General features: G+C 39.8%; 1 protein-coding gene across 2 annotated transcripts in view; it reads left to right on the top strand.

Moving 5' to 3' along the window:
* Positions 1–15,299, top strand: part of dlg2 (discs, large homolog 2) — a gene marked incomplete at its 5' end in the record, with an annotated part of 170,721 nt that overhangs the window by 20,526 nt on the left and 134,896 nt on the right. For both annotated transcript variants that reach the window (XM_080041553.1, XM_080041552.1), the window contains 2 exons: positions 3,094–3,245; positions 8,603–8,671. In XM_080041553.1, coding sequence (XP_079897679.1) covers positions 3,094–3,245; positions 8,603–8,671 — 221 coding nt within the window. The remainder of the gene's footprint in view (positions 1–3,093; positions 3,246–8,602; positions 8,672–15,299) is intronic.

Here is a 15,299-nt window from a genome sequence, read left to right as displayed (position 1 = left end):
CTTGACCCTTCAGACCTGCATTCGTTTGAGCCTCCTAGTATATTCACAACCTCCAGGTTCTAAAGAAAGGTTGAGCAGTACTGCGTGTCTTTGCTGAAGAGCAGAATGGATGCCATCACAATACAGATGGCCCTGCTGACAAAAAAAACTCACCAGATCGTGATTTTGTCATTGTATTTTCTGATAAAGCCTCTGGATTAACAGCTAATGCGAAGGGCTTAACAGATACTTGTTACACTTGCTATTATTATGTGATTTACACGCTTTAGCAAGAAAAATATCCTATCTATACATTCTTCGATCTAATTTTGAACTGTATTAGAATTTACCGGCTGCACAAATACGTTAGTCAATATACATCATCAGTGGGGGCTTGATGTTTGATGTGCAGTTGCGTAGCACCTTTAGTCTGCCATTACAATACACTGTTAAACTGTTAATGTTTTCGATTCACTCCAGTCTACTACAGCATGGAAGGCACATTGTACAGTATTAGACTCCGCACTAGATTCAGATTTAAAGTATTTCCCTGCTGGGCTCTTGATGCCTTTCACACGCAAAGCCATGTGCCTTGAATATCGTGCCCAGCTGCCACCCTAAAAGCAGCTCAGCGGTTACAAAGAGCGAAAGGACTGTCCCAGAGCTGGTAGTCTGTTTCCATTAGTCAAAACTTTTAAAGCTATTGTGAGTAATTTTTCATATAAATGAAGGTCGGTTACATTCAAGTCATCAAACAAATTGTTGACACAAAGTTTATTAAGCCTTTCATCTCAACAATACTTTCTTTTAATCTTTCAATCTTTTACAAACTGATGTCACCCCCCCCCCCCCCCCCCCCCCGACACTGGCGCAGGAGCTCAGAAAAATCCGAAGAAGTGCCCAAGAAATGTTTCAATTGTTGATTCTACTGCTTAGAAAAAAAACCTGGAAGTACAGCAGAAGGCATAAAATCCATGGGCGATCACCAAAGGCTTACCTCATGCGCCGACAGTGTTGTTGTAATTACTCAGAATTCCACATGGGGGCAACAGAGGTTACTCCCTATAGCTAGCTTTAATGCCCACCCTATAACACCACACTGGAGTAAAAAGATAGTTGAGTGGATATTAGATAGAAGAGGGTGGATCATTGGACGTCTGTTTGTTGATGAGTCGTTGATCCATTTCATCTGTTGATGGGAGCAGTGGGAGTTTTTCACTGTGTTAAGCACATTACCCAAGCTGAATTAGAAATCGCCCATGAAGGTACAAGGTCATTGTCTCCATTGAAGCAAACGGGCTGCTTCTATGTCTGAGGATTAGGCTCGCTGCTGGTAGCTTGCCAGCAGGCATCTGGTCCTCTCACAACACATTGTTTCACAGGCTGGCAGCATTGCAACATGATCGGAGAGAGCGAGGAGGTTTTACTGCACTGTGAGTTTCCTCTTGACAGCTTTCTGCCTGTGTAATTTTTTAACTGAAACTACGGTTACCCACAGTTTATCCAATAGAGCTCCGTTTATGAATATCCATTGATGATCAATGTTGATAGTTTTGGTGGTTTTGCAGTGTGATGCATTAACCAAGGGAAGCATCTCAGGTCAACTGGCAGTGCTTGTCAAATCAGCATGGAGGTGAGCTTGGATCTTCTTCTTTAACTCATTTGAATTCCTTAAATGAACCAAAGTAGTGGCTCTCTACTTGTGTTAAGACGAACTAAACAATAAAACATTATTAAAAACAACTGAGTTTGTACTTCTTAGCTTCCTACGCTTATAGTCAATGATTCAAGACATTTGCATAACCGTCATGTGCATCCAGAAGAGTATTTTCATTCAAATTACACAGGGATAGAGCTGCGCCTGTTTATTGTTTGTTTTGCAAAAAACTACAACAGTGACAGTTTATTATTGAAGTAGCAATTAATTTATTAATATATTCTATTAAAATAAAATAAAGGGACTAATGTGTGTGTAACAGAAACCATTGTCAAGCGGTGAATGCCTACAGTTAGTTTGTATGAAGATCTATTTAAATGTAAATCTGTCTTTTATTTGCAGATCAAGGGCCAGCGTGGCAGATCACTTTTGTGTCTAAGTTCTTTGGTTAAAACATCGCTCACCATTGGGGAAAAAAAAGATCTGCATTTTGAAAACAATACAACTTGAATTGAATCATACAATGCAGATGCTTTGTGTGGTAGCTGTTAGGATGATGCATCAACTCATGATGAGTCCACTGCTCCAGAAGTTTCTAATGCAGTCAGGTTGATACAGCAGTGACTCATGCTGTCAAACGCAGACTGGGCATGTGGACATGTTTTTATCAATGAATGGTCACTGGTCCAGGCAAGCTGAATGAAAACTATTCTGTTCACTCAGTTTAGCTTCAATAATGTTGGAAACATTTGGAATAGCATGAAATTGGGTACATTTATTGCATATGCTGCTTCTGATCTTTTAAGCTTTTTTTTACATTGATCCGCTCTGAATCTTAAGGCTGGAAAGCTTTGTCATTGTGTGTATGTGTGTGTTTTTGTGTGATATGTAACACCCAAACACACACACACACACCCACACACACCCACACCCAGACACAGACACACAGACAGACAAACAGACACACACACACACACACACACACACACACACACACACACACACACACACACACACACACACACACGCACACAACAGGGAGTTAGTGTAAGAGTTAGGGTAAAGAATGGTAAATGTAGTTAGAGCACTTTTCTTGTCGAACTCACAAACATTGTTCTTAACAAGCAAACATAAGTATATAATAATTTTTTTGCTATTTTGTTGTTTAAAGATATTTTTGGGGGCATTTCTGCTTTTTTATATTTATATTGTAAAGCTGGAAAGTGGACAACATATGCTGGGGGAGAGAGAGAGGGGGAAATGACCTGCTACAAAGGAGTCTAACCAACCATACTTATGTGGAGCTCCGTTGTTTCATATATTTGATGTATTTTATAATCGTAGCAGCACAGACTTATGCTAAGCTGGTATCCACATCGATATGTTTTTTTTTCAGATGAGACTGTTAGCTCTGTTGAACCATCACCTGAGTCCTGTAATACCTTTTATTCTCACAGATATCCAGGAGTTCTATGAAGTGACACTGCTCAACACACACAAGAGCTGTGAACAGAAGCTGGAGGAGGTCAACCACATGGCCGACAAGTGGGAGAAGAGCGGCTCTATACACAACTCTCAACTGGCTCACTCTGCCTGTCCAGTGGATGAGGTGAGTCTCAACAATAAGATCAGACATACAGTATCTGAACCCAAGAGGACTTCTGTATGACTATGGTTGTCTGCTGTAGCCAAGTCTAGAAGTATAAAGTCGGTGGTGATGGAGACATTTGTCGCAGACCACAGCGGCAATAGTGTGCATTAGGGCTGTCAAAATGAACGTGTTAATGTGGAATAATTTGTGGAATTAAGGCATGCAACACATGCTCGACTGACCCAGGAACGACACTGGGCATGAAAGCATGATGAAAGTGATGTAATGTTTTAGGTATTAATAGCACCATCATTTGGATTTGATGTGTACGTTTTTTTAGGCCTATCTGATATATGGTGGTTAATCTGGATTAATCCACAGCTACTGTCATTAATCTGACAGCCCTAGTTTGCATATACATGAGTAGAATTTATCATTCTGAAGGTCAGATTAGAGAAGAAGTTTGGTCCTGTGACAGCTGAATAGGTTTTGTGGCTCCATAGGGCCCTTTCCAAAGCTTGAAAGACACTTAAAGACCTACTTCACCAGTGGGAAGATGAAGGTGTATTGAACTCTGAGATCCTATGTAGTATAAATGTGCAAACATTTATTAAATAAACGTAAACAGAAAGGTATTTTGAAATCAAAAAAAATGTGCATTGTCCATTGCGCTTAGCCTTCCCTGGCCAAGCGCATAATCATTTATTATTATTAAATGTATTATTTTAAATAGAAAATGATACAAAGTAAATATTTGGGTGAAACTGTTAACATTGCTGCACAGTGGCCACACTGAAGAGGCTGCCTGCAGTGATTGCAGACATTATTGGTTCTCTTTTTAATTGGCCTCTTGAGTGCAGAAATCGGCCAATGACCATTATTTCAAAAAGCCATTAATCGGCCTGATAAATCGCTCAACCTCTAATGTTACCTTGAAAGTGTCTGTTATGCTACTGAGTTTCCGATAGGAGCACGTTGTAGTCCACCTGTTTTATGTATTTCCTATTACTGTAGGAAAAAAACCTTTATATTGTATAATTCTTTCTGCCAATTACATGTGGCTGGTGGCTCGTGTATAATAACCACTTGTAGGGGAATGTCAGTGTGGATCTGTTGTGGTTGGTTGATCAGGATTTGCACGGCCTCTCTTCGCCTACAATGTTATATATTCCAGTGTTAGTATATATTCACATTAAAGAAAGGACTGTTGGTGGTAAATGGCAGATATGATGAAAGTAGTGAATAAGAAATTGATGATTTGCACATTGAAAATGATTAAGAAAAGCTAAAAAAAATAAAATATTGTTCAATTCTCACATAGTCACGGTACAGCTAAGAGCAGGATACATTTTATATCATACTGTACAAGCTCATCCACAAGGACAGAGAACTGTGACTAACTGTAACAGGTCCTGTCACCTTCCTCTGCTGAATGTATTCACTGTTGGAAAGAACAAAGGTGCTCTTTGTTGGAAGTGGCTACATTAAGAGGGACAGTGTGTTTGTGTGTATGAGAGAGAGAGAGAGAGAGAGAGAGAGAGAGAGAGAGAGAGCGAGAGAGAGAGAGAGAGAGAGAGTACAAGCTCACACTGTGACAATCTAGTCTAGGGGAATTGATTCGGTGTGCTGAGTGGTTGAGGGCCTTGAAGGGATGAAATAGCTTGAAAGATTAATCAAAATGTAACGTTGGATCCAGGAATTATCAACAAAAAAAAATTGGTCTTTTTAATGTGGTTCTTTACGCCTTTTATTTTGAGCCTTTTATCATCATATAAAGGTGATAACATGGTTTGTTCTTTTGATTAAAAGAAAGATGAACAGTGCTTCAACAATTCATTTTTAGATGTAATGTGATTATGAAAATCGTGGTGACAAAGGTGTAAGTTATAGAGGGCTATGACGTCTAGCCTTCTGACAATACAAAGCGTACTGTATGTGTGTGCCATACTACAATGCATGTTCTATCTATTGGTAGATCTGTAAGTACCAGCAAAGTAACTTCCAGTCAGATCTGAATACATTCTGCCCTATAACAATGGCAACACCATTTAACACCAACTTCATTTTTCTGAATTATTGTTCACAAGGAAAAGCACTTCAATAGTGAACATAAAATGAAACTTAAGTACAAGGAAATGTGGTTGAATGATAGTTGTCAGACACAAATAGCATCCTCCATTTTATTGCATTATTGCATTTTGTGTTATAGACAGTGTATGTGCGATCTTTTCAAGAGATAGCCTCTTCAAAAATCTTTTGAGTAGAAAAATGAATATGTGGATAAGTGGATCCTCCTCATTCAAGCTTCAAGACGTTAGTTTGTCATATGCACAACAATTACAGCAGCAGTCATTGGCAATGACATTCTCATATGACTTTTAGATTCACAATGTATAAAATATATAATTCAACTTACTTTGCCTGTGTGTCTTAATAATAATAATTGATAAGATTTATGTAGTGCTTTTTAGACACTCAAATATGCTTACATTTTCATAGTAATACTGAACTGAATGTAAGTATTGGTATATAGATCCTAGCTAGGGTGTGTTTAAATATAAAAACAATTCCAATATAGTGAAACAGCATCAGAAAGAGAAACAATGAAACATTAATGCATGCAAGTTCAGTACCTTTTGTGGTTATTCCATGAAAAAGTATTATATTACAGCTATTGTTTTTTTTTTTTTTTTTTAAGGAGATCATGGCCAGGGTCAAAGTATTGGACCTCTGGTTGAGTGTGCACACCAGGTGTGTTACTAACTTGTTTCACTTGGAATGGGACCAGCCAGGTTGGTAATCCACTGGTAATCCCTTTTACACAGTCAAACGTAGTGCGTCATACCTTTTTGTTTCTCTAATTAATTTGTTATAAGAGACATGAATATACAATTCTAAAGAGATGAAGTGACAAGGTCTTTCTAGCTGCCAGAAGAGCCCCTCTGTAACAGCAGGAGCTGTTTGCTGAGGTCATGCAGTACAGGGATAAGTGAAGGGGATTAGAAGAGTCCTCAGAGACCGATTGATGACCCCACCATGAGTTCATCATCACACTGCTGTTATATATGTTTCTGTTACCACACTCAGCCGTCCCAAGATTAAGCAAATGTCCCGTCAAATTCTGACGCGGCAGATGGTCCTGTCCAAATGAATCATCAAAACAAAAGGTTATTCACATACTGAATATAAAAAGGTTTTCAAAGTTATTATCATAAAAACAAAAGCAATGAAGTAAATGGGAGCTTCCTCCAGTGAAGCAAAACATCAAATAAATATTTTCAGGACTTAACAGGGGTATCGCTACCTCGTGCAATTACTATCAGTGATTAGATTGAACACTTTTTATTATGAAGGGACAATCCTTGCATTAGCACACTGCATTAACACATACAGTATAATGTAAACAGTACCCTTGTTTGGAAGAAAAATTATGTAAAATCACTGTTAAAGGCACTACGAGTAAGATGGCACGTTGGCGTCCCCTTTGGACAAAAGCGGTAGTATTTTTACGACGCCCGCTGTCGCAAATGCTCGTGCCAGGCGCGTGAGCGTGGACTGAGAAGGGCGCAATATAGTGCATGTTCGTGTGTTGAAAGTGTGAGGACTCTTTTCGGCTCCGTGAGAGTGGTTTTGACACTGCATCAACTAATGCCAGTCAGTACACACACCTGCTTGCAATGAGTTGATTCAGCAGCGTCACCTAACTACTCTCTCTCTCACGGAGCTGTGTCCTCACAGAAAGCGAATGAATGAGAGACGGCAGTTAGTAGACTATGGATCACGATGAGGTAATGTGTTTGTGTTGTTGATGTAAATAATGACTATTTCAGATAATGGTTATCTGATGATGGTGAAGCAAAGCAAACTTTGTGTTAGTACCAACCGCTCATTCATTTAGCAGTCTAGTTTCGCTCTCGTGAAATTGTATACACGTTGCTTGGCAACGTCCTCCCGCCCGCCTATCACTCACTCTCCCTTTTCGCTTTTCTTCATTGCATTCTCTTTTTTTTCTTTGATGGTTCAGCCCCGTTATCAGTCATTTATGACGACAAATAACTGTCTCAAACAAGGCTCCCGCTCCCCTTCCCTCACCTGGAGGGATAGGCTTCTCAAATCGCGTTGCAGCGCCACACTGAAATCTGCAACCAATACGGATATGTGACCATAGAGCCTGCACGAGCGAACCGAAAATCGGACTGGGTGTGCGACCAGACCAAAAGCAGTAATAAAAACTATATAAAAACGTCTTTCTTTGCACTGATGGTCTCGTTTGCTGTTAAAGGTAATTTATGATTATCAGAGGAAACATGAGGTTGTTTAAAAGATATTTAAATGTTACTCGTATCCGCTTTAATGTAATTGGCAGTTCAAGTCAGTTTTGTATATTTTGCTTTGCGACTGACACACATGTCCTTGTGTCCACTTTGGCTCCTTTGGGGTGGTAGGATGGTCTCGAGGAAGAGGGGCCGACTAGTAACAATGAGGTCGCTGGTTGGATCCCCGGCACCGGACAGGAGGGTGTTAGTAGTAAAACTAGTAGTGGCTGGTATTACATACAGATCCCCTTCAAAGTGTGGTAACTTGAGAGGGGATATGGAGAAAGACACATTTTGATGTAGCCATTGACTAATAAAGTAACTTAACTCAGCTGTCTGTCCTCAGCAGCTTGAGTAGAGTTGGAGTGGTGGTTTTACATTTTTTGATTAAGTGAGTAAACAACAAATGTGTATTTACAGTGGGATGAATTACACAAGCATGTGTGTACTCAGGGTTATATAGTATGTCTTATTGTGGCAGGGATTTATTTTTGGATGCTGTGGGCACATACAGTATAGGCTTACACTATCTTAGCTTCTAATTAAAGCCTTTCCTAAAGCAGCAGCAGCAGCAGCAGACAGAGCGACCAACCAACCAACCAACCAGCGATAACTCCATCTGTCTGTCACTTCTTCAATTCTTGCATCACCATTACAACTGTATCCTGTTGTAATTTGTGCATTTAAGATCAATGTTACATTGGCTACATTTCAAATGCAATTTCAGGTCCTTTTAGATTTATAGACCAGATGCACTGTCAAGGGCCTTTTACAAGTCAGAAAGTGTCCGTATATTATTGACATTTGTGTGCAGTTGTTTTTGTAAAGTAGGCATTTTTTAAGAACTTAAGTGCTCACTGTCCCAATTCAGAATGCAGTGATTAACCTCTGCTACAGTGTACCGACCCGTTTCATATAATATCTTTATTAGACCTCGACACAATGCATTGAGGCTGGAAATACTCACTGCTTCATCTGTTGGTTGTATCTAGAGTCCATTCAGGCCTGTGTGTTGTGGTTGTAAAGAGTTACTCAGACACATGTGTGTGTGTTTTCCAGCAGAGGGAGCAGAGCAGCTCAGAGGCTAGTGGGATGGAGCATGGAGAGAGCAGTGCCAGGACCTCTGAGGTGAGTTTTCTTTTATATTGTGTATTTACTATATGTTTATGTCTTGCACTGGATATGTGGGATTCATTGTCAATTTGTGAAGTCATCCGTTGTGTTTGCATTTTCATTACCAGTATCCATTTAGGTAAACACAATGTTATATTCATGGTATGGTACACCACTGCAATGTTATGCAGCTCAACATATTTGTATCCCCCCCCCCCCCAGCAATATAACGCTTGAATAATTTATAGCTTCATAATAATCCCAACAACAATGAACTCAGAAATGTATACTCATCATCATGTGAGGATATGTGGTGGGGATGTGTGGTTCAAGGGGCTTGGGAGAATTAAGATGGCAGTGCCAATAATATACCCGCTCGTGGACATCATCGAAATGACATAAGCCAAACGCTGTTCGAGTGTTCCGACGTTGAGTGACTAGTCTGTGTAATTTGACATTAATCCTTAGTACTATTTGCTTGGGAGTAGTAGGGGATATTTTTAGGAAAGGCAGAGAGCTTCTTTATTTCTTACGTAAGTTATATATTTAATGATAGGTTTGCTGATATTGGAAATCTTACACAATTTGAGGGCAGAATGTGTTTTCAGAGTGCAGGATGTTACATTGTCCGTCTTTCTCCGGCTATTAAACAATGGTGCAGTAGTGCCATACGAGATTTTTTTTTTACAAATAAACACAAACTATGCTTGTATATTGTGATTTTGGGGAAGTCCATGCTGTGTGTTCAGTTCATAACATGGAGGATTCCGTGGTAGGTTACTGATGAGATCCACAAATTCTATATGATCTTTTCGGTCAATATATTACAGTCCTTGCCATTTATATGTTCTGGTTTTCTTATGTTTTTGTGTCACTCTGTTGGCCGTTCAGTAAAGCAAAAAGTGAGAAATATATCTATTGAAAAAATGACTAAAATTACATTTTTTATCATCAAATTAAATCAACGGAGCCAGTGATGAACTTTGACATGCCATGCATGCTTGATGAAATAAAGTCATTAGTGATTAATATGCATGAAACCCTTATAACAGGTTCATTAAATATACCAATGGAGTAAAATGCAGAGCAGATCTGACGATTTCTGGTTACCATGCCAGTCAATTCTTGGGAGAATGTGCAAGGGGTCAGTTAAAGGCCAGCTCCCAGGTCAAAGGGATTGCAGGATTTAGCGAGTTAATCTCTCTCCTGGTGTCTATCATCAGCATTGTCAGCACTATTGTTCACAACTATAGACAACTCCAATTGTACCACACCTAGTCTGTGTGTGTACTGTATATGATGTTAAAGCAATCCTTGTCTGTTATGCAATAAGTCAAAGCTGCCTGAGCCGAATCACCTGCCAAGATTAGCACTAGGACTCTGTCAGCGTGAGGCTGAGCTGCTCAATGTGTCCGGGAAGAACTACAGGGCGAGTGGGGAGTGTAGGGGCGCTTGTTTCGTCCACCAATGAAAGCAATAATCAGGGTCAAATTCTGCTACACACCTCTCCATCAGAATGCCTCCAGCAGCAAACAGGTACCAGGATGGGTTTGGATGGGGGGAAGATGTGTCGTAGTACAGAGGCTTATAGTCTTAAGAAGGGAAAGGCTTGAACGTAGTAGCTATGTTTACCCGGGAGTTGGCTGACCTGGCAGATATCGATTCTCAGTCACAGCACCCTGAGAATGAGCTTCAGCATTTTCAAAAAAAATGTATGGCTCTGCATTATCTCCTTTTCTTTACTTCAACGCTATAATGAAAGTATTACATCGCAATATATTTGTCCTGCAGCGCTGATACATGCATCCTGCAAGTCAATATGGTAAGACTGAGAGCGATCTGAGGCTCTAAGTTGCTGAAGGATAGACATACATAAAAAAATGAAGAGACCACTCCAAATGTTCAGTGTCTCTCATTTGACTATGTATAGTAGGGCTGCTCGATTATGGCAAAAATGATAATCACGATTATTTTGATTGATATTGTAATCACGGTTATTAAAGACGATTATCATTGTAGGGATGCACCAAAATGAAAATTCAGCCAATTCTTTCAACATTACATAAACAAAACTCCCAATTGTGCTCCTCAAACATAGCCTACAACTTAAAAGCCACACAAAATAAATAATCAGTAAAACCTTCGAATCTAAGAGTAAAATTAATATTTTACTAGGGATGTGATTGTGAACCATTCATTGATTTGTACTTCGACTTATAAGAGGATGTAGGCTATGAATCTACAAAAAGATCGACTTATTGCCTTCTTTTTTTTGCAGTGCACGTTGAGTTGCTGTAAAAAAAATTACACCACAGCTGACACAGTAATGTTCAGACTTCAGAATTTGCATCAGAGCGCTGATCATAAAAATGAGACGCTTTATTTAAACGAAGTCCATGCTTAGGTGCTGGTTGTAACTTTTCGTCTGTAGACTGAAACTAACGGAGGGGGTGCGTCTCAATGTATATTTGCTCTTGTCGCGCAGATAGTTTGCCGACATGGCACAATATATTCAGGCTCGAGAAATGCAATCAGAAAGCGGAAGCCTTTCCCCTCAACAACGTTAACGTGCAGGAATCCCCGACTATCATTTTACCTGTAAAGCCACAGAGCTTTTCTGCGCGGCGGCTCACACCGGCAAGTTCTCACAGTGAATGACACCGTTACCCACCGCCATCACAGTGTCTCACTCACACCATGTTTCACCGAGTGAAACGCTGCTTCAATCGCGCAAGGCTTTTGTGTTTCGGTGTAACATCCTGGACGAGTGTTTTAACTTTATGCTGAATAAACAATTGCACTGGAATCGCTGAAAGCGACAGTGTTCGGGCGGGGGCGGGGCGGAGCGCAGGTGGAGACAGAAGGGTGCGCTGCATTTACTACACATGACCCGGCGTGCCGCACAATAACCGTTTTATTACAATTATCTTGTTTTCATGATCGAGGGAAGCCAAAATTGTAACCGAAATCGAAATTCAATTAATCGCCCAGCCCTAATGTATAGGCATATGTTTGAGTAGAATGAACATTTTGGTTTTATTCTATAAACTACTGACAAAATTTCTACCAAATTCATAATAAGAAAGTTGTCATTAAGTTCATTTCCATTAAGTTATGTAGAGATGAAGATTGAAGAAAAAAAATCCAGACTGTTCTCTTAAGTTTTTCCCGAGCTGTAAGTAAATAGAATGTTTCAATGTGAATATACCTCTGACTTTTCATCATTGACAAATGCTAAGCTACAACAAACCTTACAGTTACAGAGGCAAGTCTGAATGTGGAGAGTAGGAATTAGGAGTTTTACTCATTTATATACTTCTAAGGGGGATTAAGTGAAACCTTAAATGAATCCTTGCTTCGATTAAGTGGAAATAATAAGGTTTTTTAATGAAGGACTGTTTAAGAAGTTTAGATATTTAATTAAAGGCCCTGCAGTGCACACATACCCACAAATGTTTTTAAATGCGTTGGCTGATGACACCTCCTTGGTTCAATTTTGTGTGGAGCTATGTGTGAAATGACCTACAGGAAAATAAAAATGATCAAGATGTGAGTTGATGCGGAATAATAGGAGCAATAAAACGGATCCAATTATGTTTTTCCGTAGTGTTGATTGGCACGTTTGTATGTCAACTATATCTGAACTGTGTCTCATTTTTTACAGCTTATCACACCACTTGTTTGGTTATATTATGTGACTTTTTGTGCTTTGGCTGTCTTTGTTCATTAGCTGCAGTTGAAAAAAATGTACCCGCAACAGTTGTCATTTCAGCCAGCGAAACTGTCATGTTTTATAAAGTAATTGTAGATGTAGATGAACGCGTGCAGCGGTTCTGTCCGTTTGTGAGGAATATGTACCCATCTGGAGTCAAGTAGTTTGGAGCTTGCTTTCACTGCAGTGCGGTGAAAACTGTTATTTTGAATTGCACTTTTAAGAGTTGCACGGAGCAAATTTTTTCCAGCTGTTTTTTGTTTTTAAAATATTATATACAATCAATTACACATGTGTCTGACCAGCTGCTTCAACTGATTAAACTTAACATCAGTTTTGCTGTTAGTTCATTGGCAAAAAAATTATGAAGAAAATCCATATCATATAGTCAGTACTGCGCATCAGCAGTGTTTTGCAGGCTTTGTGTATCTTAGTCATATACCCATTTCTTCTTTAAAAATGCACGCACAGTTAAAGGAATGGTTTCTGTCGCCTTATCTTGAACCCGCGTGAGGCAACTCGCTAAATACATTTTTTTTTATCTTGAATTATTCCCTGCTGACTTGTTATTTGTAATTGTTATTTTTTGCACCAAATATTTGCTGCTGTTGTTTCGAATCCCAATCAAAGCATCCTGCAGGCCTGAAAAGACACTCCTGGTCAAACCTCTCTTGTGGACACACACACAGAGAGAGGGCATGGGAATCCTTTTCATTCCGCTGAGCTGACGCTTCTCGTCCTTCACTGTCTTCCCTCGCTCTCTCTCTCTCTCTCTTTCCCTCTCTCTCTCTCTTGCTGTAATGCTCCGCTCGGAAACGTGAGAGCGAGAGATACAGGAGGAGACCATGAAGTGAAAACAACAGACAGAGGATGAATGAGAGGGAGTGAAGCTAAGGAAGGATTTTTGGTTGTTGGTGGAGACCATACCAGCTGTTAGGCGTTTTTAGTGTGGGTGGGTGTGTATGTGTGTGTGTTTGGCAAATGACGCGCGCTCCGCTCTGAGATGGCGATAGGAATCCTGATTGCCTTGAGCGCTGTGGAGGAGGCATCCCGATCCACACACGAGGCACACATGCAGTTACGTCTGTCCGTCCGCTGTGGCTTCTCTCCCTCGTCAGCGAGAATGTGTGTGTGAGTGAGTGTGTGTGTGAGTGAGTGTTTGTGTGTGCATTTTCTTCTTCTTCAGCAACTCCTACCTTTTTTATTACCTCATTGCTTCTCCACATTTCTCTCCGTCTTCCTCCTTTTTCTTTTTGGTGATATTTAGTGGAGATGAATTTGAACATAGGTTGAGCAACTACCTTTTTTTTTGTCTGGCCAATATGGATTGCCTTTGTATTGTCACCACTAAGGTAAGACACGGGAATTCAATTATTGACTGGACCAGAGTGAGGATGAGAAGGATACATTGACTGAGTGAGAATGGGCAGTGTGGGAGAAACCAAGCATGCGGTGAAGCAGGAGGGAAGATGCTTGGTCTACTGTATGTGTTGGTTTATATCACGATTCTTGCAAGTGCACGCTTGTTTTTTTTGTCTTTCCTCACCGTCGTGACAGTCCTCATCCCCTCCCCACTTTGAGCTTTGAAGTGAAGAGTTGAACAGCTTGTTTAAATTGAATAGATAAGGTTGTTATAAATTCTATGTATACAGTATACATGTCAGCAGAGGTGTAATCTAACGACATGTACTCATGTACTGTATTTAAATACAAGTTTGAGGTACTGTACTTGAGTATTTTCTTTCATGCTTCTACTCCACTACAATTCAGTGGGAAATGTTCTACTTTTTACTCTTCATACACTTCATTTATCTGATAACTTCAGTGACTAGTTACTTTACCAATTAGGATTTGTTCACACGAAACATATGACATTTAAAAAAAAAATGTATATATGAAATTCTTTATGCCAAACGATGTCACGGTTCCAACTTCTTAAAAAGAATCCGCCGCTTTTTCTTTCAATCATTTTCCTTTTTACCAAGCAAAAAATGTATATGTGAAGTAAAAAAACACTTGAAAATAAAATGCATGTGCACTTCATTTACAGCTACAGACCTGCTTTGACTTTAATGCATGAGTAATAATAATCTTAATATATAATAGTAGAGCAGTCACTTTTACTTTTTATACTCAGATTACATTTACCTGATTATACTTACAAATACTGATACTACACAAATACTCTTGGATACTTAAATACTTTTTAAATCAGGTACTTTTACTCAAGTGGTTTTGTAATCGGTGACTTGTAACGGGATGTTTTCACTAGTGAGGCATGATATCTCTACTCCTACTCAATTATGGGGTTTCAGGTTCTCTTTACACCTAGAATAGCAAACGAGAAGAACCACATTTGACCGCCTGCCTTCATGTGGCAGCAGAAGGTGGGTTGAACTCCTGTCAGCCGGCTCAGTGGCTCTGTTGCAGCCCTCACGCTCACACACCACATGAGCTCTGCTGAGAGCTGTGGAGTCCACACGCTAAGGTTGCAAAGGAACATTTTAATGCATTATTAACATACACATATCCCGTTGCACGTGTTTTGCTGCAGTTTATTTTATTTCAGAAAATAGTACAAGAAATTAGCTTTTTCTTGAGTGAACTTGTCCGTAATTCAACAATGGGCATTTCCTTTCAGCAATGTTTTACTTAAAGGTGCTGTAAGCGGAATGGTTCTTTTAGCTAACTTCCTGTTAGTTACTGCAGTTAGCAGTCCCCTCGCTCGTCCCTACGTCACCACTTTAATACACTGCGGTCTTCAAGCAGCAAGTTATCTAGCATCATCTCAGATCCAGAAGTGTGATAAAACATGATAAAAACCATCAAAACAGACATTGGGAAGGATGTTTACCTGCTCCGCCATTGTAGGCGCATACAAATTCACCCATCTGTTGCTCTGGCATGCACCGGCAGTGAGACCATGGAGTG

This window comes from Ammodytes marinus, assembly GCF_949987685.1.
Source record: "Ammodytes marinus genome assembly, chromosome: 14".
Lineage (NCBI taxonomy): Eukaryota > Metazoa > Chordata > Actinopteri > Uranoscopiformes > Ammodytidae > Ammodytes > Ammodytes marinus.
The sequence above is the reverse complement of the archived record's forward strand: the minus strand, read 5'-3'. Positions and strand labels throughout refer to the sequence as shown.